General features: G+C 46.1%; 1 protein-coding gene and 1 long non-coding RNA gene across 4 annotated transcripts in view; one reads left to right on the forward strand and one right to left on the reverse strand.

Annotated features, from left to right (window-relative positions):
- The window catches only part of TRAF3IP1 (ubiquitin specific peptidase 40), a 36,729-nt gene extending 30,794 nt beyond the window's left edge, over positions 1–5,935 (forward strand). For all 3 annotated transcript variants that reach the window (XM_004942511.4, XM_003641562.5, XM_046944025.1), the window contains 2 exons: positions 3,167–3,390; positions 5,531–5,935. In XM_004942511.4, the coding sequence (XP_004942568.3) occupies positions 3,167–3,390; positions 5,531–5,696 (390 nt within the window). In that variant the 3' untranslated portion in view covers positions 5,697–5,935. The remainder of the gene's footprint in view (positions 1–3,166; positions 3,391–5,530) is intronic.
- Positions 5,936–22,681: 16,746 nt separating this feature from the next.
- LOC121111297 overlaps positions 22,682–24,417 on the reverse strand; it is a 7,084-nt gene continuing 5,348 nt past the window's right edge. Inside the window, exon 2 of the long non-coding RNA XR_005861533.2 lies at positions 22,682–22,973. This is a non-coding gene — a long non-coding RNA (uncharacterized LOC121111297). The remainder of the gene's footprint in view (positions 22,974–24,417) is intronic.

A 24,417-nucleotide genomic window follows, 5' to 3' on the forward strand; every position in this document is an offset into this window, starting at 1 on the left:
TGAGTACTTGAGCTTTCTGTAGGCTGCACCAAGTGCAGTGTGATGAGAAAGGAAGGATTGAACATTATCTGTCCCTCCTCAAGCAGATGGTGGTGTGCCAGGTGAGTTACTGTGCCCTCAGGTGTTGGGGAGGTTTTTGGGAGCTTGGAGTTTAATGCTCCTCCTGAAAGAAGGGGACACACAATGCTATTGTGTGTTCCTACATCACTTATATCATGTGCTTTTGTGTTTCAGAGTTGCAGAGTTTTCTAACCATCCTGTTGATGTACATTCTAAAGTCCGAAGAGTATTTAATAGACTTCTAGTGCTTGTGTATTTCGATACTTGAAGCTACTTAGGAACAGGTGAAGGAAAGTGGGAAGGGTTTGTTGCATGCAGGGTGGAAAACAAGGCAGCAGAACTTCTTCCTGGGAAGCTCTTGAATATCATACAGCCCTGCCCTGCTGCTGAACTGAAGGTGATTTTCATAGAATGGGCTTGGGTTGTTCCAGCTCCCGTTTTCTTTACAAATAACCTCCTGGTTTGATGTGGATAATAGGGTCCCATGGATTAACCTTCTCTATGGCACGTGTAGCAAGAACTTGTATGGAGAAAATGAATTACAATAGAGAGCATGCAATCTGTAATGGTGCAGATCCATTCATATACTGTGGCAAGGTAAGGAGGAAACAAAATATTTCCAGGAAAGAAAGTCTTATTGGTGTGCAATGTACACCTTGCCCAAGGAAACATGCCCTGTGATCTGTGCCTTCAGGGACAAGGCATAAAGGGAAAGGGGTCTGACAGAGCCAGTTGGGATGCTGTTGGCATTGTGCTTAGAGGTTTGCTAAGGAAGAGACTGAGAGTATCCCCTCAGCCCTGGGTGGCTGCACTCTGAACCTGGGTGGGTGCCCACCAGCTCTCAGGATTAAATGAGTCAAAAATCAGTGCTTTCATCTGCGTGCTGTAAGGGGCAGCAAGCACATGGATGGCTCCGAGAAGTGTCGGAACAACGAGTTTTATGTAATACAGCATAATGAAACACCTGCTTCTGTGAGAGAGGCACGGGTTGAGCGAGAAGGAATTAAGATGAGTGTTATTTTTAACAGCTTAGCCAGCACTCACAAATTGACTTAGGAAGCAAAGGCCACGAGTTCACCAGCAGTTGTCACTTCAGGCCAGTTCCTTATTAAACAACTTCAACATTATAAAATCACAGTAAACTCAGAAGCCCTGCAGTTTCCATGTGCCGCGTGTGTGGTAAAACGCAAGCATCAGATGCAAGTAAATCTCGGCCTTTAGAAGTATTTTTCTAGAATAATATATATCTGAGTTCATCAGTAAGTGGAGGGCTGCTGAAACGTGTTTGGCAGTAGGCCCTGCTGCCTACAAACACAGCTGAACAAACAGCCCGCAGCTCACACAGGAAGGCAGGCTAGTTGGGTAGGAGGGTAGTAAGGGACAGCATGGTAGGCATGGTGTCCTAGCAGGATACAAGCGTACTGTCACCTCTGTGCTCATAGAGCTGCTAGAAGGTAACTGTGCTTAGAAGGTAGTTGATCCCATGGTTGGGCTGGTAAAGAAATACCTTTCTTGTTTTCTGGCACACATTAGATGACTGAAATGACTTGAAGTAAACTTAATGTAAGGCTTTGTGTGTCTCAAAGGAAAACTCAGGTTGGGAATTAGACATTCAGGGCTCTTGGAAAGAAAGAAAGATCTGGTTGTTTTACGTGGGGAGAAGAAACAGCGGGCTTCTCTTTAATGGCAGTTACCGTTTCCAGGAAGGCCTTTGCTGGAATAAGATCATTAGGAAGCATTAGTAATGTGGTCATTTGGTTCTGTTTCTGGCATCGTTTTGCTCTTGGTGACTTTGCTGTTTTAGCATGCACTTTCCCTGTGTTTAACTTGCAGTAAGCTGGGAGGCTTCAGGAGACTCAGCACAGGGTCTGCAGGCTGCACATGAGGGAAGTGTGCACAGGACCAGATTAGTTTTGAGTAGTGCAGTTGACTGAGGCCACACCTGCAGCCTGCATGGTTTTACAAATACTGTTAACTTCAAGGCGTGGAATAACTGCCATTTATTTTAGCTGTGCAGTGTGAAGTGCTATGACTAGGGCCAGCATTAGGAGGTGAGACTCTAGATACAGCCAGAGGTGAGAGAGAAGTATCTCAAAGGGAGTGATTTGGAGAACTGCATTAGAAGGTGACTGTGGAGCATCCAGTGCAGCTCCCAGGTAGCAGCAAAATCCTGCACTGAGCAGCTCCAATGGATACTTTTGGTGCATAACATCATGAGAAAGGATACTTCTGCTTCTCCAGATGTACTTCTTTTCAGAGACCATAATCATCACCCTCTCAGTTCAGAGACTATAATCATTACCCTCTGCAGTTGAACGTGACCTTTTTTCAGTGTGGTGGGTTGGGACTTGCAGCAACATTGAGTAAACACCAATCCACAATGTCCTTGTTCCAGGCACTGGAGCGATGCAGTGGCAGTCCAGCTGTGCCCCATAGAGTACACAGCTGTAGCATGTAGGGAGTAGATGGGTAGTTGGTTGATGGGGTGGATGAGTGAGTAGTTGGTTGTGGGTGAGTGGATGGATGGATGGGTAGTTGGTTGATGGGTGGGTGGGTGGATGAGTAGGTAGTTGATTGGTGGGTGGGTAGATGTGTGATTTATGGGGTGGACATGTTGGCAGCCAGTGGCAGCAGCAGGTTGATAACAAAAGTGGTGTCATTATTATGTGAGTATTGCAAGATTGTGTTTAATGGTGCCACATTAAGTTGCTTACCTTTCAATGTATAGAAACAGACTGAAGTAAAACATGGCAGAATGAGGGGGAGGTCTCCCCCCACTACCCACTGCTCTGGGAAAGATCATGATGAGAACATCAGGATGATGAGGTCATTTACAGGATCAGATACTACGTTTAATTTTGAGTGCTCCTGATCTGAAAAGCAATTGAATGTTGCCAATGTTATTGCAGTTTTGTAGCAGTTCTCCTTAGCAGTGGTTCTAAACTATTGCTTCATTTTTTTCCCTTCTCTTTCAAACTGTGAACACTGTGTAAAGATTTCTCCTTGTAACTAGCAGTGCCTAAAACATTCTTCATTTGACACCTTGTGTACAACAAACGTTTTTCCTCATCTTGATGCTTTTCTCCCTATCCATCCTTTCTGTCAGGAGAAGCCTTTTGTATCAGAAGCAGCTAGGAAGAAAGAAAGAGACTTGGTAGCCAAAGAAGTGGAGAAGTTTCGGGACTCTATTCAGACTCTGTGCCGCAGTGCCTTTACACTTGGCAGGATCATGGACTACGTTCAAGAAGACATGGACGCCATGAAGAACGAGTTGCAGATGTGGCGGCATGAGAACAGACAGCATGCAGAAGCACTGCAGAAAGAGCAGAGGTGAGCGTGGTCAGGGAAGGTCTGGTTTATCTCTCGAGACAGATCTGTTTCTAGGAGAGGGGAGAGTTTCATTTGCTTCAGAATGCAATTTTGTCATCAGTCTCCATTGTGGTTCGGGGAATTTTATTTGCAGTCAGAATTGTTTTTTGAGGTCTGAGGGTCTTTTCAGCTCGTGTCACATGGCAGCAGCTATGCGAATGCTAAGATGAGATGAGAAGGCTTAATGTTCTGCTTTTTTTTTTCTTATCACAAATACATGTGGAGCAATGGGGAGGAACAGGTTAGTAGGCCTAGTAAATCTGTGTGCTCTGCAGCGGTGTCAGTAACAGTTGTTGTCTGTGCATGGTTTGAAACCAACATCAGAAAGCCAGGAGGGTGAAGGTAATTTGCCCAAGGAGGTCAAGCCTAGGAAAGGGGTGCTTCAGCCTTACTTGCCTCATTAGTATGTCTTTTTATTTTCGTTGCAAACAGAACTACCATCCCAATTCCATGTAATCTGATCTGAAAAATGATCTCAGATATTGAAGATTGATTTTTATCTTCATGGATTCCAATGTAGATAACTTTGCTGTTCCTTGAATCGATACTCTTAATTCCTGCAGAAGCAAGTATGCCACTGATTGGTATTTTTAGCTAAGTTTTATCTGGGTAGGTAGCAATGTGTTAAATGTTGGAAGTTTTACGGCTGCTGGCTTAATGGGGCTGGGGTAGGAGTTAGGATTTGGGTTCGCATATAAAGCCTAATGATGTTAATTCCTTGCACTTACATAGCACCTTCTTAAACTGTGGTTGGCCTTAGAACGCACTACCTCTACAAAGAGAAAGGAAATGGCAGTGGGCTTTATTTTACAGCTGGAGAAACTGAGGCACTGATCTGTTTGCCTGTGCCCAGACAACTTGAACCAGCCCTGGTGACAGGGAGCAAACCAGCATCATTCCAGCTGAGCCACTCAGCTCCCTTTCACGAGCCAGGACTGCTGCAGCATGTTACAGCACTTTGCAGGGAGATCCTTATCAGATCAGTGCAACGGCTTGTCAGATCCTACAGGGAAGAGTTACACAGTATCTGAAATGAAGAAGACAATGCTTCCCATATGTAGTGGAATTTGGATGCGTCTTTGGTTTTTTGTTGCTTCTGTGAAAGACAATTGAAGGATCCCATTAGGGAAATGTCAGTAGAATTTCCAGTGATTTTTTTTTTTGTGATTTATGCCAGTGGTGTAGAAAGGAGGAGAAAAGTAAATAATTATGAGATGCAGACTTTAGCTGATGGGTCCTCACAGTGACTGGGTAATTCAGAATGACAGCAGGCTTGTTCTGTCCATCGACTCCCTGGCTGCTAAGCGTTATGGAGTGGGGCACACTGGTTTTAAAGCCAAACAGTCCAATTCCCTTCAGATATATCAGTGTGCTAGTGGTTTTATTAGCACCTAATTCCTGTTTATTAAATTTCCTGTTATGGTGGGATTGCCTGCCCTTGTCAGCAGCTATTGAGGGGCCAGTTTTCTTGTACCTTCCCTCTTATCAGATGTCTACTTGCTGCAGCTTGGTGCTGCTGGCAGGCAGTGCTGTGCTGCTGGCTCATGGTAGGAAATATCTGGTAGCAGGCCATCAACCTCCACAGCAATTGTATTTGTTCCTCTGCAACGTGCTTCTCTCCCCTTTAAACGCCTGTTGCGAGGCCTGGAGGGTTGGCTGTTGCCACGTGCATCATGGTAAGATACAGGGGCCCCAGTAAAAAGTGGGTGTTGTTCTTATGCTATGTGCTACACAGTCAAGTCCCACTTTGTCCCTGAGCCAGGCAGTTGCAGCTCTTGGCTGGTAAGTAAAAGAAGTGCTTCACACACGAGCACGATGGGGCAGAATAACTGCATTGCACAGAGATTTTAACAGAAAAGCTAGATTAGACAAGAGATTACTGTTTGCTGTTGAATTGTGGGGGATTTTTTCCTGAACAGTGTTCTTTTCTGTGTTATTAGCTTTGCCTTTGTGCTTCTCATCCTAAACTTTCTTTCAGGAAGGGTGAGCACACCTTAAGTTCTTTGCAAACTTTTAAGTACTGAATGTACATTCTTGGAGGGTTAAGTAACCTGAAGCAGCACAACATTTCCAATAATACAACGCTTTGTGTCTCTTTCAGCATCACGGACAGTGCTGTAGAACCACTAAAAGCTGAACTGGCTGAGCTGGACCAGCTGATTGAAGACCAGCAAGACAAGATTCGTGCTGTTAAAGCTAACATTTTAAAGAATGAGGACAAAATCCGGAGGATGGTTCTTAGCATAAACCTGTCTTCAAGAAGGTGAAGAAGGGAGGAAATAAAAAAGCCTTGGGACTGAGAGACTGATATTCCTACCAAATAAAAACTGAAATAGTGGAGAAAAGTAAAGATATGCCTTGCTGGGATGTAAAGTGGTTAGGGACCAGCAGCCTAAGAGTTATATAAAATACCGTTGATCTTTAGATGTTGATATTACTGTGGATAAAATTATGTTCATTTGAATGCTCAAGGTGCAGAGCTATTAAAATAACTTGTTTGTTTAAATGTGAGCTGCTGTTACTCACTTGCCAGGTCTTCACTGCCCTCTTCCCCTCCACGGCCTGTTGAGTGCTGTTTCTGAGCCAGTTCTCTATGCATCTCTTTCCTCCCTTCGTGTCCGCCAAGGTTACTTGTCAACGTGCTGTCATGAGCAGGTCAGGGGATTCCTGAATCTTGCAAAGTAAGCTACAAAAGCATGCCACAAGACCAAGAGGTAAAGCCTTGTGTCACTTGCAGTTCCTTGAATCGTTATGGAGATGATGTCATGTTTTCAGAGCTATCAGGAATTTTATTAGGAAGGACTGAAAATGCAATACAAGCATCACTGTGTAAGGGAGCAGAAGTACTTTATCTGCACAGGTGTTAATCCCATTTTTATTGCATATGTTCATTTGGAAAGGATTAATTTAAGTACCTGTTTCCTCCCAAATGCACGTTCCTGCAACTTCTTGTACATGAATAATTCCACTGATTTTTTTTTTATTTAACTGCAGATGTCTGTACTGTTTTCATAATGACCTCTTGTTTGTAGTGCACGTTAGAGTCCAGCTTTACTTATTCCTGAATCTGCAGAGTGTGTTAGCACAGACACAACTGTATGACACTGCACTGAGCATGGAATGCTTTAGTCCCCTGCAAGGCTGTTCTCTTAAGATTTTTACAGTGTGTGAGCACATCCACTCCTGTGTTGTTTGGATTATGTATGAAGTGGCGGTGTCCTCCTTTTCCTTCTTTTGTTGGCAAATCTATTTCTGCTTTTTTTTTTTTCCTTTCCTATTTTTCCTGATACCTGGGCCTCAAAAAATCTACCAGAAGGATAACCACCAAATAATGTGAGTATTTAATGTGCAAATATGAACATTTTAAAGGGCTTTTATGTGTTTGTTTAAGTAAATTAATGGGGAAGATATTATTTTCCTTCCTGGGTAGTCACCTGTGGTTACACCTAGGGGTAGTCTGCCCCAGAACTTGGACTGTGACTGGAATTCAGTGCTTTGTGGATGTAAAGTGACTCATTTTCTAAGCTCAAAGTAATCAACAGTACATTGCACCTAGCAGTTGCATCCTAGCTTTGGTCACTGTAAGGGCAGGATGCTTTGCTGTATGGGATTTTGGTCAGGTTGGAGAGCAAGTAGGGAACTGTGACAGAGTAAGTGAAGTGTTTGATCTCTTCTGAACAGTACATAGCACTGTGCTCTGTGCTTTTGAATTGTCAACTCTATTTTTTATTGGGTGGAGCAGTATCTCTACAGGAAAGAAGGAGACAGACTCTTTAGTGGGGTCTGTGGTGACAGAACAAGGGGAAATGGTTTCAAGCTGAAAGAGAGGAGATTGAGGTTAGATATAAGGAAAAAATGTTTTACAGTGAGGGTGGTGAGGCACTGGAACAGGTTGCCCAGAGATGTGGTTGATGCCCCGTCCTGGAGACTTTCAAGGCAGGGCTGAATCAGGCTGTGGGCAACCTGATGGAGCTGTGGTGTCCCTGTGCACTGCAGGGAGTTGGACTGGATGGCCCTCAGAGGTCCCTTCCAACTCTAAGGATTCTACAATTCTATTCTGTGTATAGGCCAGAAAAGCAAGCCTCCTGCTGGGAGCCCTTTGTTGTCACCTCCTGCAACTGTACATTGATTCTCACCCAAGTTTGGAGCCTGTCCACCGTCTCCCAGGTCTGATCACAGCCAAAGGTGTTCATGATGCCCACCACAAACCCCAGAGCTCAGGACTGGTGATGCAGTTTGAGTGTTTCTCCATGCAGGATAACGTTGCCTTAGCGGTGCTGGGAGTGCAGTGATGTGACCAGGCTGTGTCCAGCGCCACACAGTCTTGGCATGGAGAATTTATTGACTGCTGATGCCTTCTAGTTCTGAGGTTTGTGCTTTGGGATTTGTAGCTCAAATAAACATCTGTGCCTCGTGAAGGGGAAGGGAGACTCTGTGGGAATAGATGTGGATGAGTGTGCCTGCACAGCTGCCTGTGACTCTTGCATGCGCTACACTGCCTATGCCTTGAGCTTGCCTTTCAGCTATGGGTGGTTCATTAGCAAGAGAGACTTTGCTAGTGCAGTGGTTTGGGGTTTAAAACCCTTACATTGTCAGGCCCCCTTAGAGCTAATGGAGCCTGACAGGTCTGGGAAGCAGGACTTGTATTTCATGACATGCCTGACATTCCTCTCTCGTGTGGGTCAGGAGGTGGCTGCCAACCCCTCTGGTTTAGGGTTGGGGAGTGTTTCTCAGCCAGAAAGGTTCAGCTGTTGGCTGGGACCCTACTGGAAGGCTGCACTGAGATCTTCTTCAGGCTGAACAAGCCCAGTTCCCTCAGCCTGTCTCTGCAGCAGAGGTGCTCCAGCCCTCTCATCATCCTCATGGCCCTACTGTGGACCCACTCCATGTTCAGTGCAGGTGGGGTTACTGGTGTCAGAACTTAATGTGATCTTTCTCACCCACTCACGGATTAGGAATCCTTCTGTCTTAAACTTTGCACTTTAGCTACAAGAACTGATCTCTTCCATCCAGTAAAGGCTCTCTGGTTTCTCACCCAGCATGAAGGTAGATGCTCCGGGTAGCAGACCTTGCACGCTCCTTTTCCCCCCAAATGTCAGTCCTCACTGGCACTCTCCAAGTGCAGTTTCTCTAACTCAACCTGCTTGCTCAGGGGCAGAATTCAGTCTAGTTTTGGCCCTTTTGGCCTACTGTCCTGCTTGGAAGTACACAGATGTGGAATTAAGTTTTGCACACGAGTGGCTCTTGCCAGATCTGGCACTCAAGTGCTTGTGTTTCAGGCTCTGTGGTAAATGCTCAGTGGTTTGACTGTTTCCAAACTTGAGCTTCAGGCTGACTCAGGAAGGCAGTGCTACCACAGTTCGCATCTCATTATCCTCACCACCCTGGGCAAAAGGAACACCAGCAGTATTGGTGTTCAGCTTAGAAGTCTGGAGTTCCTGCTCGCGTGTGTGTAATGCAGGACATCCCATCTCCAATGGAGTTGTGGAGCATACAATCCCTGAGTCAGATTTGGGTTTTTCTCCATTGACCTGCTTGCCTGATCTTGCTTATAGCTACCTCTGGTTTGGCTCAGCAGTGCTGTGTTGCCATGAAGACCAGATGGAAACTCCTTTCGGCAGTGTTGTGCTTGCTAAGCCAGGAGGACTGAGAGAGGGACATGTTGTTGCTTCCTCCATAGCATGCTCTTTCTTTCAGCTGTCTCCTTGCTGCAATTTGCTGTATAGGATTTCTTCCTCTGTGAAGTCAGAATAGTTGTGAGGCCTCAGTGATGCTCTCTTGCCTCTTTGGTTGCTTCCCTTGAGCACATCTTGGAACGTAAGTGGGAAAAATGCCAATTACTTTTAAAGGCATTAGAATTGCAAAGCTCTAGTATTCTATGTCCGTAGAGGCAAGCCTGGCATTTGTGAAGCCAGCCAACCCATATGTGATTTAGGGGATGCAGCCCATTGAAAGCTAATTGAAAATTACCTCCTAAGCAGCTTCACTTCAAAAACTAAAAAGAATCAGTGCTTTTATTTCTCCCCAGCAAGGGTGAAGGTGGGTGCATCTAGTATTTCTAATGGATTGGGTTGCTGCTGGACATGCAGCGATCTCCAGCTCTCAGAAAGCCCCCTGGTGCCCAGAGAGCTGCCCACCTGGCCAAGGCACTCCTAACACATTCCCTGCCCTGTTTGGTGAGAAAATACCAAGAAATAACATTTCCGTTTTCCAGCGAGAAATTTAATTAGAAGGAATTAAAAGGTGTAGTTTATAGTTTAATTTAACGCGATGAAAAAAATGATTGGCTCCCCTCCCCCTTACTGCCCAAATCCCAACCTGATCCCAACCAGGATGATGGCAGCCAGGCCTCGAATTGCATCCGATGGCCACAGAAGGGAAATGCTCACCAAGAAGAAAAGAGAGAGAACTTCCACTTCAGATTTATGACTTGTGAAGCAGAGGTTGCACGGGTTAGCGTTAATTTATGTTGCACTGTGTCCCACAGACCTGACTTTGTTGTGTGCCCGGGAATGGGCTGAGAACTGATTTTGTTGGCTGCTTTGTAACAGGTCACATGCGTGCTTAGGTTCTATTTTGGGCCACTGACGCTCTTGGTTTTGTATACACAGTGAAATGTGTGTTCAGACATGGGGAGTGTGTGCTTGTCCCTTTGAGGCAGGGTTCTCCCCCCCAGGTCGTTTCCCCTTTGTTTCGATTGTGACAGCAGTCGAGGAGCATCAGGAAGAAATGAATGTGTGGGGCCTGTTTGTACTGTAGAGTTTCCCCCCTGGTTGAAGTCAGTTCAGCAGCAAGCTCTGGTGCTGGGCCCTGTAGGGGAGCCCCTCTGCATGGTGGCCTTCTCTCAAGCCCTTCTCTCTGTCATGACTTTTCCAAAGCCACCACTTGCTGTTGAGGGTGAGAACCCAGATGTGGATTCTTCCTTTGGGGTTTCTCAGCCTCACGGTAGGCTGATGATGCAAGGTAGCTTTCCTCACCCTCACAGTTCTGGTGTCTTTGCCCAGAGGAAACCTTTGGGGGGAATCCTTACACATCTCAGGCCTTCCTTCAGCAGAACCAGAGAGATCTATGGCATTGAGTAGCAGTAGTAGTTGAGCTCTTAGAGGTGAGAGGTGGGGAAGCTGGGGACCTATGCAGTCACCTTGCTGAGCTTCTGCCATCTGCCAGAAGACCCACTTCCAGACGACCAGATACAAATAGGAAGGACTTCTATGAATTTAATGGAAAAGGCTTATTTTAACAGAGCTCTTTTTGTTTCAGAAGGCTGACTTGGTCTAGAAGGAAATGGATGGGAAATGGTAAAGGCAAGCAGCGTGAAGGAGCTGCACAGTATCTCTCAATTCCTGGGCTGGCAGCCTAGCCACAGGGACTATTTTCTGGCTAACAGCTTTACATTGGATTAGAGGTGCTTAATTTCTTCTGTACTTTCAGGTTTCTCTGTTTTTGGAACAGTGTCTGCTGGTGCTGGAGACCAAGAGTCGGCTGTGCTTGGGAGGAGCTGGGGATACACAGCGCAGTGCAGAGCTGTCTGCGAAGGAGAAGCTGTTTGGATAAGAAACAGGAGGTTCAGAGCTGCTCTGGCTTTAAGCTAGAGAGAAAGGAAGTCTACCTGTCCAATTTAAATAATCTCAGTGGTATTTGCAGTGCACGTTACAAAGCTGGAAGCTGGAATCAACCTGAGGTAGGTCCTGGGTCAGCATCAGTACGTGGAGCACAGGGACAGGTAAGAGCCAGAAGCGACTCTGACAGTGCGAATGAGCGGCCATGCTGGGAGTTCTCCTCACACCCTCCTGTAGGCAGACAAGCACCTTTTAACCATTTGCACTGTTCTTTAATTTCTTTCTTTATTTTTCTGGAGAGACAGTAGTGGCAAGAGAGCCTGAGATGCTTCTCCCTGCAGCACTCAAGTTGTTCCATTGACCATCACAGTAATGCCTCGCTATAATGTAGCTTTTGTAAGCAGAGATGGGAAAGAAATGAAAGAGCTGTTTTGATAAATAATGTCTGAGGATTAAGTGGTTTCACATATATATTGACCTGTCAGTAATAATTGAGCATTTTAACTTTATGCCAACACTGTCAGAAATAGCTGAAGACCTTGTCACCTCACTGGTGCTTGGTCTGGAAAGTCCCAAGACGTACTGAGAAATGATGTCTCTGACTGTAGGAAAACTGTAAAGCTATGGGCAAGAGTGAGGTTGGGAAGCTCTCCATGGGCATATCTAACTTTAGCCTCTACTGAGACCTCATTTCTTCTGGCATTGTTTTTTATAGCCACTTTGGTTCGTGGTCATCTGTGACCCTATGCTGATCAACTTACTGCTTTGTACGACGAGCATACCTGCACTACCCAAGGTGTTCAAGGCCAGGTTGGATGGGGCCCTGGGCAGCCTCGTCTAGTATTAGATATGGATGTTGGTGGCCCTGCATGCAGCAGGAAGGTTGGAGCTTCATGATCCTTGAGGTCCCTTCCAACTCAAGCCATTCTATGATTCTTCAGGTTTCTTATGACTCATACCTGCCTCTTTGTGCACTGTCTCTCCAGAGGTCTGGGAGGAGGACAAAGAGGGCAGGAAAGAAAAAATGTTGCTCCCTTCTTATATGCCAGTAAAGATCTGGAATTCTTTGGCAGCTGGTGTTGGAGGTTGTCTTTCTTTCAAGATGACTTTCTTTCAAGATGTTATCTTTCACTGTACAACCCAGTTGTGTTTGGTCTTTGCTCTGCAATTCTTGCAGGAGGGATTTTCTGCCAGTCGTCTGCAAGCTTTTCTATCTTGTGCTCACTTCTTGCAGGCTGTTCTCTTCCATGAATGTTACTCTCAGAGAAGGGAGGATAAGAGGGCTGCAAGGAGGGATAGCTATTATTTAGCTTGGCCAAAGATGCTCAGCCCTTCCCAGGGTGTGCAGCTTGGTGTAGCAGGAAGGTTTATTTTTTCTAGTCACGCTAAGAGTTTTATTCATGCTTCTTGTTGCTCCTGGCAAGGGAGGAGCTGAACAAAAGTACCTCTCTGTCTCAGCATGCTGGGCCTTCACTCAACAGCCACAGGTCCGAACAAAAGGATCCTGACAGTTGAAGGGATAGCTGTATGGGAGGCTACACCAAGAGACTGACATTTGAAGTGCCTGATCCTGAGCAACCTGGGTGCTCAAATGGCATGGGAGAAGGCAGAGGAGAGCAGGGTATGCCTGCTGGGTGGGCCCAGCATCCCATGGGGTCTTGGTGGCAGCAGGGGTAGCTCGGCTGAGGAGCGGCTTGTGCCTGAGGCCAGCCCTGCAGCCAGGAGGAATTCATGGCCCCACACAGTGGCTGTGGTTTGCATGTAGGCCTCTGCCGATCAGGGAGGAAGGAGCGGTGTTCTCCAGTTTTAGTGCTCCCCGGGTCTCAGCTTTTCATTCCTGTCCACAGAAGTGTCAAGAAAGGGCTGGTTTTATGTTTAACTCTGTTAGACCAAGGGTTGTAAACTCAAAACCCATGTTAATAGGATACTTGTCTTTAGGAGCCAAACGGAGGGTGAGAGACCAGGGTCTCCTGCAGCTAAATACTGTTCTATTGTGCTGCGTTTTATATCTGCTGGTAGGAGTGATCAGAAGCTGTGTGGGAACGCGTGTTAAATGTGTTATTACGTTAAAATGTCACTTTCTCAAGTATCATGTGCTGTATTTGCATGGGGCTTGTGGGCTCGCAGTATGCAACTGCGGAGAGCAACTGGAGTGCAGCAGGACCACCCGAAGACATCCAGCTGCTTCCAGTGGGGGGCCACGGTGGAGAGACAGCAGCCCACAAGGAAAGGAGCATGAACCTCCACTGCAGTCCTCGGCATCATGTCTGTTGCCATCCAAGTCCTGCAAAACAGGGTGGCTTTGTGGGTCCCAGCCACCTGCTGGCACTTCTGCAGAAACAGCCCTGGGAGTGGGAGGCTTCATCGCACTGTTAAAAGGCCACAATGACTTTGGCAAGCGTTGGGTTATTAAGTGCAGATTTCAGTGTCCCATTAAGGATGAAATTTGCTGAGAGGTGGGTTGTGGGAGGTGTCTGCTGGCTGCTGGCGTTCATTTCCAGCTTGCTCTGAGAGCCTGCTCAGAAAATTGGTCCTTAGGTGTTTCATGCAAGTGCAAAGTGCCCTTTCTCATGTCCAGTGCAGCATTCCTGCTGTCTCTGCCTCCCCTACTTTGGACACCCATAACTTCATATACTTGCAGTATTTGCTCTGGCTGTCTCCTGGAGCTTGGCTCTCTTTCTGACACCCTTTCTCGCTGTCAAGGCTCCAGGCATGACTGGGAAAGCCATAAGGGCAAGCAGGCATTTTTGTTGGAGGAGAAGCTCAACTACTGATACAACTGCTCAGTGACAGTCCTGTTCCTTGCGCTGAAGTCTCCAAGTGGTAAAGACCACTATAAGACTGTCATACTGCTGCAGCTCTTTAAGAAACTGTCCTCTTCTGAGCTGCCTTCTCCAAAGCTTTGGGAGATGAAAACAGACACCCCAAGTGTGTTTCCAGTCTCAAAAGAGGGCATTAATCAACACTGACACATACATTTGTATGTAATTGGCTCTGACTCCTCTGTAGGACATTGCCTTAGAAGCCTTGAGGCTTTTTTGCTGTAGTAGGAAAGAAGATGTTGGATACGATACTGGCTTTTGTCTGGCTGGGCAGATAAACATTTCTGCAAACATCCAAAAAGCAGGCAACCAAAATATGAGGATTTGAAAGGGAGTCTTATTGCTGGACTCAAAGGAGAAAATCCTAAAACGGGCCTAGGCTGGAGGCTGTTCACTGACCCCAGCCTTGCTCAACAGAAAAGGCATCAAAATAGCAGACCTGCTTGAAAAGGAGATGGTGGAACAGCTGCTGCTGACTCACAGGACTCAGCATCATCTAGCAGACTGGCTAAGCTGCCTACTAGTTGTTGAGTGCAGCTTTTGCAGTTGGCTGGAAGGCAGACTGTCCCAGAGAGCCTTGCAGTTGGAGGAGAGATGGTCGGGCAGGTTGGCCTGAGGCTCAGGAGCCTTACAGGTAGCCCATCTCTGTGTCTCAGCCTCTCCAGTCTTCAGATACAATGGCGGTAACAGCTCTCCTGGAAAGCCTTCACAGGGCAGAAGGAGCAATAATTTGGAGGCAGCTTTGGGACTGGGACTGTTCTATTTGCCATGGCTGAGGCCCCAGAGGCAGCTTGTGGAACCAGAGTGCTCTGGTAATAGAAATGAGGGCAGATTCAAATAAGACAAGTGATATGTTACCTTTAACACTGGGGAAAACAGAAATTGCTCAGCAAAGCTGAGACAACATTTCTGGAGCAAAGCAAGGTTTTTTTAAACAATTTCCTGATTACTTTGACTGCTTGATCTTACAGCCTGAGTATTGCCCTGGTGTTATTTTTTGCATTTCATTTCCTAAGACGTCCTGAAGAGCAGGGAGTGAAAGCTAAAATAAAACTTGGCATGTATTTTACAAGCTGTGCTGGCTTCTCCCAGAGTCCCCATCAACCCTTTGAACCACAGCTGCTCAGATAGCTGAGGTCACTGGAAAGGCTCCTACTGACTTCTTATGGGCTGGATTTGAAACTCCTGCAGTGGCATAGTTGCAAGCTTGCCCAAAAGGCCATTTTGATAGAAAAGCTCCCACAGGCTGCAGTAGATGTCAGGCAAGGCCTGGGAAGGATGGTCGGTTGTCTTCCAAGAGTGTTTGCAGCAGCTCTCAAGCATTGCTTTGTCCTTCAAGCTCAACAAGAAGAAATGTGGTTAGAATTTTTTTTTTTACTTGAATGGGGAAAGTTGCTTGCCTCAGGCCAAGCAGAAAAATGTGGAATGGATTTGGATCAAACTTTTTTTTTTTAACTCCTTTTTTTTTTTTTTAACTTTTTTTAACTTTTGGAATTTTATTTAAAGAAATAATAGTGCCTTGGGCAAGAGCTGAAGCATGGAAAAATGTATCCCAAAAGGTGGATGCTTTGTGAAATTATAAGCGTGTGAAAACAGGTGGTTAAACTGAAATGGTTTTACAGATTTAAGTACAGAAGGTGCTACCAAAAACCTGTTATAAATCCTCAATTGAACTCTTCTTGAAAGGCCGAGGTAGGAGGAACAGGCCATCAGCAAGTAACCTGAACCACTACCAAACCCACAGGCGACTCAAGAACCAGTAAAGACGCCAAGCAAAATGAGAAGAGGCTTTCTGAGAGGTCAGCAAGGGAGCCAAGTCCAGGCCCAGCCTTCAGTATATAAACTCAGTCTCAAAAACTACACCCTAGTGACCGACGTCTGGCTGGGACAAATTTTACATACAGCACCTGATCCAAAGTCAGTGGCAAGTGCTTTGCAAACTCCTCAGTGTTGGATCGGGGCTTTAAACGTGCAGCCAGGAAGAAAAACATATAAGCACTGTGCTGCAGCACGCTGAAGGGTAGACAAAGAGCAAGAGCCAAAATCACAGTGCCCTTTGCCATGAAAAGTGGTGGGCGTATTGCTGAAGGTGGAAACACTGAGAGGAGCCCTGTTTGTTCTATTCTTGGTCTGCACAGAAAAGAGCTTTTCAGTTGGCTGAATGGTTTCCAGTGAGCACAACGTGCGGCTGTCACTGTCCTCTTTACTATGAAGTGTGTTCCTACTGGAGCCCAGCATCTCAGGAGCACATCTTCTGGGAAGATTCAGCTAAAATAAATAAGAAAATTCAATTAGTGAAATGTTATATGAGTGAAAGTTCCTTTCTCTTCAGATGAACATGCCTGTGTGTGTGCGTGTATGTTCCAAAGGATGCTTGACTCCACATTCTATACTGGGAGGCTGCCTATTGCTCTATCCCTTCTTCACATGTCCTAGCAGAAATGAAGGCCATCCCCAACATGCCTGACCCCCTTGAGCTCAGCTTTGTTTCAATGAGGTTCTCCCAGAGGGCACAGCAGCCAGGGGCAGTGGGGCTCCAGCCCCACTCTTTGCTCCCAGCTCCGTTATTAATGTGCGCTGGCGCAGAGCTTTCAGGCTCGCCAGGTCGCCAGGAATGAGCTGATTGCTGTCGTGTTACTAAAATGTAAGTGTGATTATGAAGTGTTATGATATATGGTCTGCAGAGTTTTACAGCTGCGTCTTAAAAGGCTCATAACATGAAAAAAAAAGAAAAAAAAACACTGGGGAGGAGAGGGCTTAAACTAGAAGGCAGGAATATAGTCAAATTAAGGGGTACAATGGCATTTCTAATTAAAACCCCTTGGAGAGAAGGGAGGAAGGAAGTGACGTAACTCCCAGGGCTGACGCAGGATGGTTATTGCCCAGGGACAAAGTGAGGGAAAGACAAGCCAGAGGCTGGAGGTGAGACTTGGGTGATAGGAGATAAGGCCTTAAGCTCTTTTTCCACTGCCATAGAGGAAGATATAACCAACCACAGAGACTTCACCAGTTGTCCGAACCCTTTGGTGCATGGAAAGCAGTAATGAAGACTTCAACCAAGGCAGAGAGTTGCAACCTCAGTGCCGACTGTGTGCACCTCACTTTGGTACAGAATAGTGTGCTGGCATCTTCCTGGAAAGACAGTGAGCTCCATGAGAACCTTGCAAGCGTTTCCACCAGATCTTGTGTACAGGCAGGGTTACCAAGTGTCTGGGCTGTAAAGTACACGTTGTTTTGCTGTGTAGCAGTGGAAAAAGAGTTTGGAAAGACAAATCATGAAAAAATTCATAAATGAGCACGGCGCTCATCGAAGCCAAACCTGGTCAGTTGTTTTCATCAGTACGAAAGAAATGTAAGTTTGCCTTTTTCCTGAAGTAAGTTGTTTTTCTATGCACTCATGAGATAAAAATAATCTAAATTTGTCCTATTGTCTTATCCTTTCTTCAGATATCCTCAGCAGGAGTGCAGGACCCTATGACTGTGCCTTGAGCCCTCACAACTTTGTTTTTGGTCCCTTCAAAGAAGGATGAGTCTTCAGGTCTCCTCACCAGCCTCTCCAAGCAGGACCTTATTCTGCCACCTAGTATCAACTCAGAGCAGCACCTCTCATTCCAAGGCAGCAGTGATACATCACCTGTTGGGCAAGTAACTGTCCAACCAGTCAGCCTTTCTCTTGGTACGTCCAAGCCTGGTGAAATGGTGAGGTGAGGATGGTGAGGCCCTGGGAAAGGCTGCCCAGAGAAGCTGTGGCTGCCCCATCTCTGACAGTACCATGCTGAATTGGGCTTTGGGTAGCCTGGTCTGTGGGAGGTGTCCCTGCCCATAGCAGGGGTTAGGGCTGGGTGGGCTTTAAGGTACCTTCCAACCCAAACCCAGTCTATGAAAAAAAATAAAAAGCTTTCCCAGAAAGCATGAGCGTGACGTGTCAGTGTGAAACCTGCTGTGAGGGGATGGCATGCACTGTTTCAGCCTTTGGCCTTACTTCCACTGGGACTCCAGAGAGCTCCATGCCATTTATTCTTGCCTTGGCTCTGATCTTGGCTTTTTCCTTCAAAGCAATCCAACTGGAAAGTGTTTAGGAACTGCTAGTCTTGCTGTTCTCCATTTTATCTATTCAGCAGAGACTCTTCCACTCTCTTTGGATTTTGGTAGTTAATTAGGTGAGTCAATACTTCCTGGTCATAGCCATGACTTCAGCACCTGATGTGGTAAGGTTCAGAGCCTTTCAAGATGACTTCAGTCCACCATCCAGATTTTCTTAGAGCTGAGTATGCATAGATGAGCCTTTATTTTTTTTTTTTTTTTTTACATGAAGCCTTAGCGCTGCTGGATTGCACAGCTCCATACGTGTTGGTCCAAAATTCAGATAAATTTAGATCAGACATCAAGTCCTTCCAAAGACTTACAGATCAAAGCAAGAAGAGTGCTGGCATGCGAACACAATAACATTGACTACATTGGCTTCCTCTCCAGTTCTGCAATGGATCTCTTTCACTTTGAGGCAGGCCACCTCCTTTCCATTGCTTGGTTTAAACGTCTAGGACATCACAACACCATCTTTGTACGCTGTTTACAGCAATGGAGTTAGGTTTTGCAATGGTGCAAACAGAAATCAAGAATAATAGTAGAGAAGAATTAATAGGGGCTAATAATGACTTTGTCAGTTGGAGATTTGCTTTCTTATATGATAAGGTACAACTGTCTTTCCCTCACCGTGTTACTCGTCTGTAGCACTTTCTGAATGTTTCTTAAGTGTATTTGGCAGAATGAAATGCCATCCCACGTTTTGTGGCACTGACAGAATCCTTTTCCTGAAGTTAAAGAATGGTCCTTACAGACTGATTTGTGGTACTGCTAATGCACTATCTCAAGTGACCAGTGAAAAATAACCTGTCACCACAAGGAGTAAGTAACCAGGACAGGTTCTTATAGCAGGCAAAGCTGATCTGCCATGCCTGCCTGTGGGGAAGGTAATTTTTCTGTATTTTACTGAGTTTTTTCCTACATCTAAAATGACACAAACTCTTTCCCCTGTGCTCTGGAAGGATGTAAATTTCGAGGTGGATGAAACCTGACAGCAGTGGGAGCGGAACTACACAGCACTGATCAAAATCTGCTTTCAACAGTGCACACTGCGTTTACTTCTCTTTGTCTAATGGTGGAAAGGAAGAGGAAGAGGACATTTCTGATACAGGATCTGTCAGCACAGCATGTTTGGCCTCAACTGGTGCCAGGGGAGATTCAGGTGGGACGTTAGGAAAAATTCATTCTCTGAAAGAGCGGTCAGGTGCTGAAATGGGCTGCCCAGGGAGGTGGTGGAGTCACCATTCCTGGAGGTGTTCAAGAAATGTTTAGATGTTGTGCTAAGGGGCGTAGTATAATGGGAAATACTGGTGGTAGGTGGACTGTTGGACTGGGTGATCTTGGAGGTCTTTTCCAACCTTAGTGATTCTATGATTCAAGCCAGTACCCAGTCAGCCTAAGATAATTAGGACAAAAGATGTTGTGGAATGTGATGAACCCAAATGGTACTGCCTTCCTGTAAGCTAAAAGACTATCGTTTATTAAGGCAACTCTTAACATCAGAAACTTTCAGCCTCATAAACTTTTATTCGAGGACCATGCACAAACCTGTAGCATATTTCCAGCCATATAGCTGGCCACTCTTCTGCAGCCCAGAGTCTGGAAAGGACAACTGCCTCTTCTCTCATTTAACTTGAGCCTAATTACTTGTTGCACATCACTGTCATGAATCCTCATGCATCTCCTTTGCTGTAGAACTGGCCTCCGGGTCCTCAGGGAAAGAACAGGCTTTCCCTTGGCCAAGGAATGAAACCTTGCTAACTGCTAACTCCTGAAGATCAGGATGAAGTTAGAAAGTGAAATGATACTTGCAAGTCCAAGAAATGAGGAGTCTGAGGGTGAGAAAGGGGCTGTGTGCTGGAGTTTCCAGCTGTCTCTGTCACTTCCGAGGGGAAAGAAAGAAACACACAAACCTGACCAAAGCCTTTCCTGGAGGATCTGTTCCCTGGGAATTCTCACTTAGATGGCTGTGAAATCCATAAAGTTTTTCTTCTTGTATGTGGGAAACTAGAGTTAAGATCCAGTGGGGCTGTCCTTGGTTAAAGAAATGATGGTAAATATAACTTGCAAATGCAACACCAACGTAGGCACATAAATCAACACCTGGAGTGCCCGTTTATGTTGGCTGCCTCCTTCCTGGGGGACTGCGAAGGAGTCATCCTGCAAGCGAAACCCCATCGAGCAGGAGGGGGCAAAGTCCCATCAAGATATGACTTCACCAATCCATCAGCATTTTCATTTCAGAAGAGATACAAGGATTTAATACAGCTGTCAGCAGCATTCTTCAGGTCGCACTGCTGCATGAAAGAGAGTGTTAGAACCTGGGACTTAAACTAAACAGATTTCCTATAGGAAACACACACAAAATTACATTGCTTCTAAAGTTACTTTTATAGACATTTTCCCTGAGAAGTATTTCTCCCTGGAAAAATAAATTCACAGGATGTAATTAAAACAGCTATATGTGTACGCTGGAGTGGCCCCCTTTAAGTGCTTCACCAAATGCACCACTAAATAAAGGAATGAAAGCCAGCTTTGTTTAAATCTATTAATAACAATATGTATTAATTATAAAATGAGACATTGTTCTCTTAGTTTATGGTTATGAAAATAGCCTTTAATACGGCTGAGAGTGGAGTACTCAGCTTTGCAGTTGTCTGCGCTGTTAGAAAGGCTTTGAAAATGTGCCACAATCTGCTTCTTCTCCTTGACCCTGACCTGATAAAGGCAGTGGGTATCAGATTCCATGCCCTTTAGATTCTGGTAGTAACTGGGTGTTGGTGAGTGTGTTTTCTTCTGCTTTTCTTGCCCTTTTCTCTGTTTTTAGCTCTTCTTTTTTTTTTTTTTTTTTTTCCCCTTTCATTTTCTTGAAAAAGTATTAAACTCTAACACATTGCATTGTTACAGTTTGACTTCCATGCTTTGGGGAATGACTGCTGAAGAGGTTTGTAGTGATCCATCTCCACAGTGAGCCGGGAGCGCTGGTGCTGCCCGCTCCACCTAGATAATTAAGGATAATAATTAGCTTGCCCCCATGCCCCAGTCCAGCAATGCATGGCAAATGTACTCACCTGGCTGTACAAGGCACCTGCAGTCTGCCTGGAAAAGGGTCCTCGGGGTGCAAGGATGTCACAGCCTAGCCCTGAGTGGGGTGGCCTTAGGGTGCAAGGATGTCACAGCCTAGCACTGAGTGGGGTGGCCTTTTTTTCATGTGGATTCTTGCTTTTGGAGGACTGTGCTGAAACATCAGGAAGAGCAGGCAGCCTCCTTTATCAGCACGGATAGCCCAGCTGAATTATCCAGGACAGCTACTCTGCCTCCCTTCCCATTGCTCCCACCAGCAGGACTGTGTAACGTGATGCTGCTGACCTGAGGAAGGGATGCTGATGGTACTCAAATCAGGCAGAGGTAGCTGGATGGTTTAGTGATGCTTCTCATGTTTTGGCATCTTGTGGGGTTATTCATCATCTCCCATAGCCCTTGCTGATGCAGCGTGTCATTGCTCTGTCATTTTGGGGAGCAATTTGGAGGGCCTCATCTGCTGGAAGGAATTGGTGCAGTGCAAAGGAACGTCCCAGCTGCCACTCTGCTCTTCTGTGTAGGTCATCTCTTGCTTTGCTATACCTGGTTGGGTACCTTTTATTTTTTCTTACAGAGCCAATCACAGAATCATAGAATCATTTGAGTTGGAAAGGACCTTTAAAGGCCATCTGGTTCAACTCCCCTGCAGTGAACAGGGACATCTACAGCTGCATCAGGTGCTTAGAGCCCTCTCCAGCCTGGCCTTGAATGTCTCCAGGGATGGGGCATTCTTCCATTAGTTAGCTTCAACCCTCATCCTTTCCTAGTAGCAATACAAGCTAGAAGTTGAAGAGTAGAGTAGAACGGCACCTGTAAAGTGTTTTGTATTGCCATCTGCTATATTGTTGTCCTGATCCCCTGTAAAGCATTTGCATGTCCTTCAGGCAGGAATGTCTGTGTTCTGTGTCTTTCTCAATCGGAGCAGCGAGACGCTTCTAATACATCACCAGTGCTGGACTCCTTTGCAAAGGGCCAGGTAAGAACTTGGGGTCATTTGTTAGACGAAATGTTGCATCACTGTTAACCCTTGAGAGGGAGACACTGTAAGAAGGATTATCAGAACAGCCAATGTACTTTTTTTACTGGAAGCTCAGTTTTGGTAGCTGAGACATTTTAAATAGCCTCTCCAGAGCTACTTCCAATTGGAAAAAAAAAGAGACAAAAGGAGCATGGCAAAAATGAACGCAGATTGATCTGAAATACCTTGCAATAGAAACCTCTTCCCTGGCAAGGATGGGAGCAGGGAGAGGTGGTTCGATGCGTGGAGCCGAGAGTCAATTTTCATTTTCTAATTAGCCCTAAGCTGCCTCTCCCTGCCACAACGAGCCAAAGCTGGGCCAGGGAGCGCTGCCCGTGAGCCACTTTGCAGCTGTGCAGCATCACTGCATCGGAGTGGGGAAAACAACTGGGGAAATGTTTTATGTTCACACTGTACCTCGGAGGTGGGCTCGTGTCCAGAGCGTACCATAAAACACGCAGGAATGCCGCTGGTCAGGAACACGCTCGTAATTCTTGTGCCCCTCTTTCCAAAAGACACCTTTCTTCATTTAATTGTTTTAAAACCGCAGCATGTTCGCATTACCCTCTGCGGAAATTACATCTAAAAATGACTTTGTAGTTTCTTTTTTTAGGGTTGCGAGTGGAGCGGGGGGTTGTTCTTGCTTTGTTTAGTTTCCCTAAATCCCTCTCACCGTAACAGCCAGGGGCTTCTTTTTCCCTTTTATTCTCCTAGGGCTCAATTCAATAAATATACATCCGGCACCTTCCCAGGCATCGTGTGGCTTAATGAAATTGTGCTAGGCACTTCCAAGACAAGGATGTTTATTTTTCTCCGCTGATTTGGTTAGGCTGGCCTCGGCCCCGCGTGCCCGCATTGCTGCTCCATAAAGAGACCCTTGTGATTGCGTGGGGATGCTGTGTCAGCCGGCGAGCGCCTGCACTCACTCAACACGGGGATTCTCTTACTTCGGAGCCGGAGTTGGGCGGGCGGCTGTATTTTCTATGTGCAACACACAGGGAAAAGAAAAAGCACGCTGAGAGCACGGTGTTAAGGTGCGAAAGTCAAGCACTCGCAAGGCAGATATAGCTAGAACTGCCTGGAGAGCAGGCTTAATTCATCTGTTTATGTGAGCACATTATGAAACTCTCCTATTTTCTCTGCAGTCCCGTGCTTGTTTTTAAGTTATGGCATTTTCGAGCCATAGTTTGCCAGAACTTTCCACCTTCACAATGCGTTTCTCTACAGAGATCCAACACCCTGGAGATCCTGGTGCCTGTTCCTGGATGCTGTGGTGAGGTCAGAGGTGTAGACGCTGCCGCAGTGGACACAGGGAGCCATTTATCACTTACAGAATCGTTTGGGTTGCAAAAGACCCTTAAGATCACCAAGCCCAGCCATCACCTAACACTACCCAGACCACCAATAGGCCATGTTCCTAAGCATTATGTCCATACATCTTTTAAATAACTCCAGGGATGGGGACTCCACCACTCCCTGGGCAGCCTTTTCCAATGCCTAACCACTTTTTCCATGAAGAATTTCTTCCTGATATCCAATCTAAGCCCCTCCTTGATGATGTTTCCTCACATCCTGCATGTTATCAATGTCCCACAAGCTTGTTCTCCAGTGCTGGTAGCAAGCCTCATTCTAGACAACATCTGCATTCCAAGTCACAGGCTACTGAACCTTCAGCCCTAGATCAGGTCTACTGGTTGGCGACCCTGCACATAGCAGGGGGGTTGAAACTAGATGATCTTTGAGGTCCTTTTCAACCCAGGCCATTCTATGATTCTGTGGTTCTATGACTGCCTGAAATGTCTCAGTGTTCCTTGGTGATGGCATGAGCTCCTCAGAGAAAAGGATGTTTTGCTGTTTTCCTGCCGTAGCTTCTCCTCAGCTCAGCCCAGGCTGTGTTATAGGCTCCATCCCACTAGCACACTTCAGTTTCAGCCATTGGGACAACCTTTTAGAGGAGGTCCACATCACAAAGCCATCTCTTTCCTTTGGATCTCCAGCTATGGAAGATCTTTTGGGCAGAGGTAGGACTCCCTCCACAGTAGACTGGAGACTGTAAGAGGGATAGGCCATAGAAGCCATCACACATCAATAGGGAAGGCCAGAAAACACCTCATGCTTATGTCCTGTCCACCTTTCCTGAAGGCCCACAAGTGGAGGGCTGAGTTTGGCTGTGTTGATGCCACTGAACACCCTGCAACACCCATAAAATGCCTGTGCTTGAACATTTCCTGAGCCACCAGCACCAGTGCCGTAAGTCTCCTTGGGAAAGCTGTCAGCCATCTCCAGACAAATGCAGGCTGCAAGTCAGAGCTTCAGTACGACTTCTCTGTGTATCAGGAGACAGTCACTGCTTTGAGACATTCTGCATCTTTCTATGCAATAAATAATAAAAGCTTGGCCAATTGCCATTTGGACAAACTGATGT

Source organism: Gallus gallus, chromosome 7 (genome assembly GCF_016699485.2).
Source record: "Gallus gallus isolate bGalGal1 chromosome 7, bGalGal1.mat.broiler.GRCg7b, whole genome shotgun sequence".
Classification (NCBI taxonomy): Eukaryota; Metazoa; Chordata; class Aves; order Galliformes; family Phasianidae; genus Gallus; species Gallus gallus.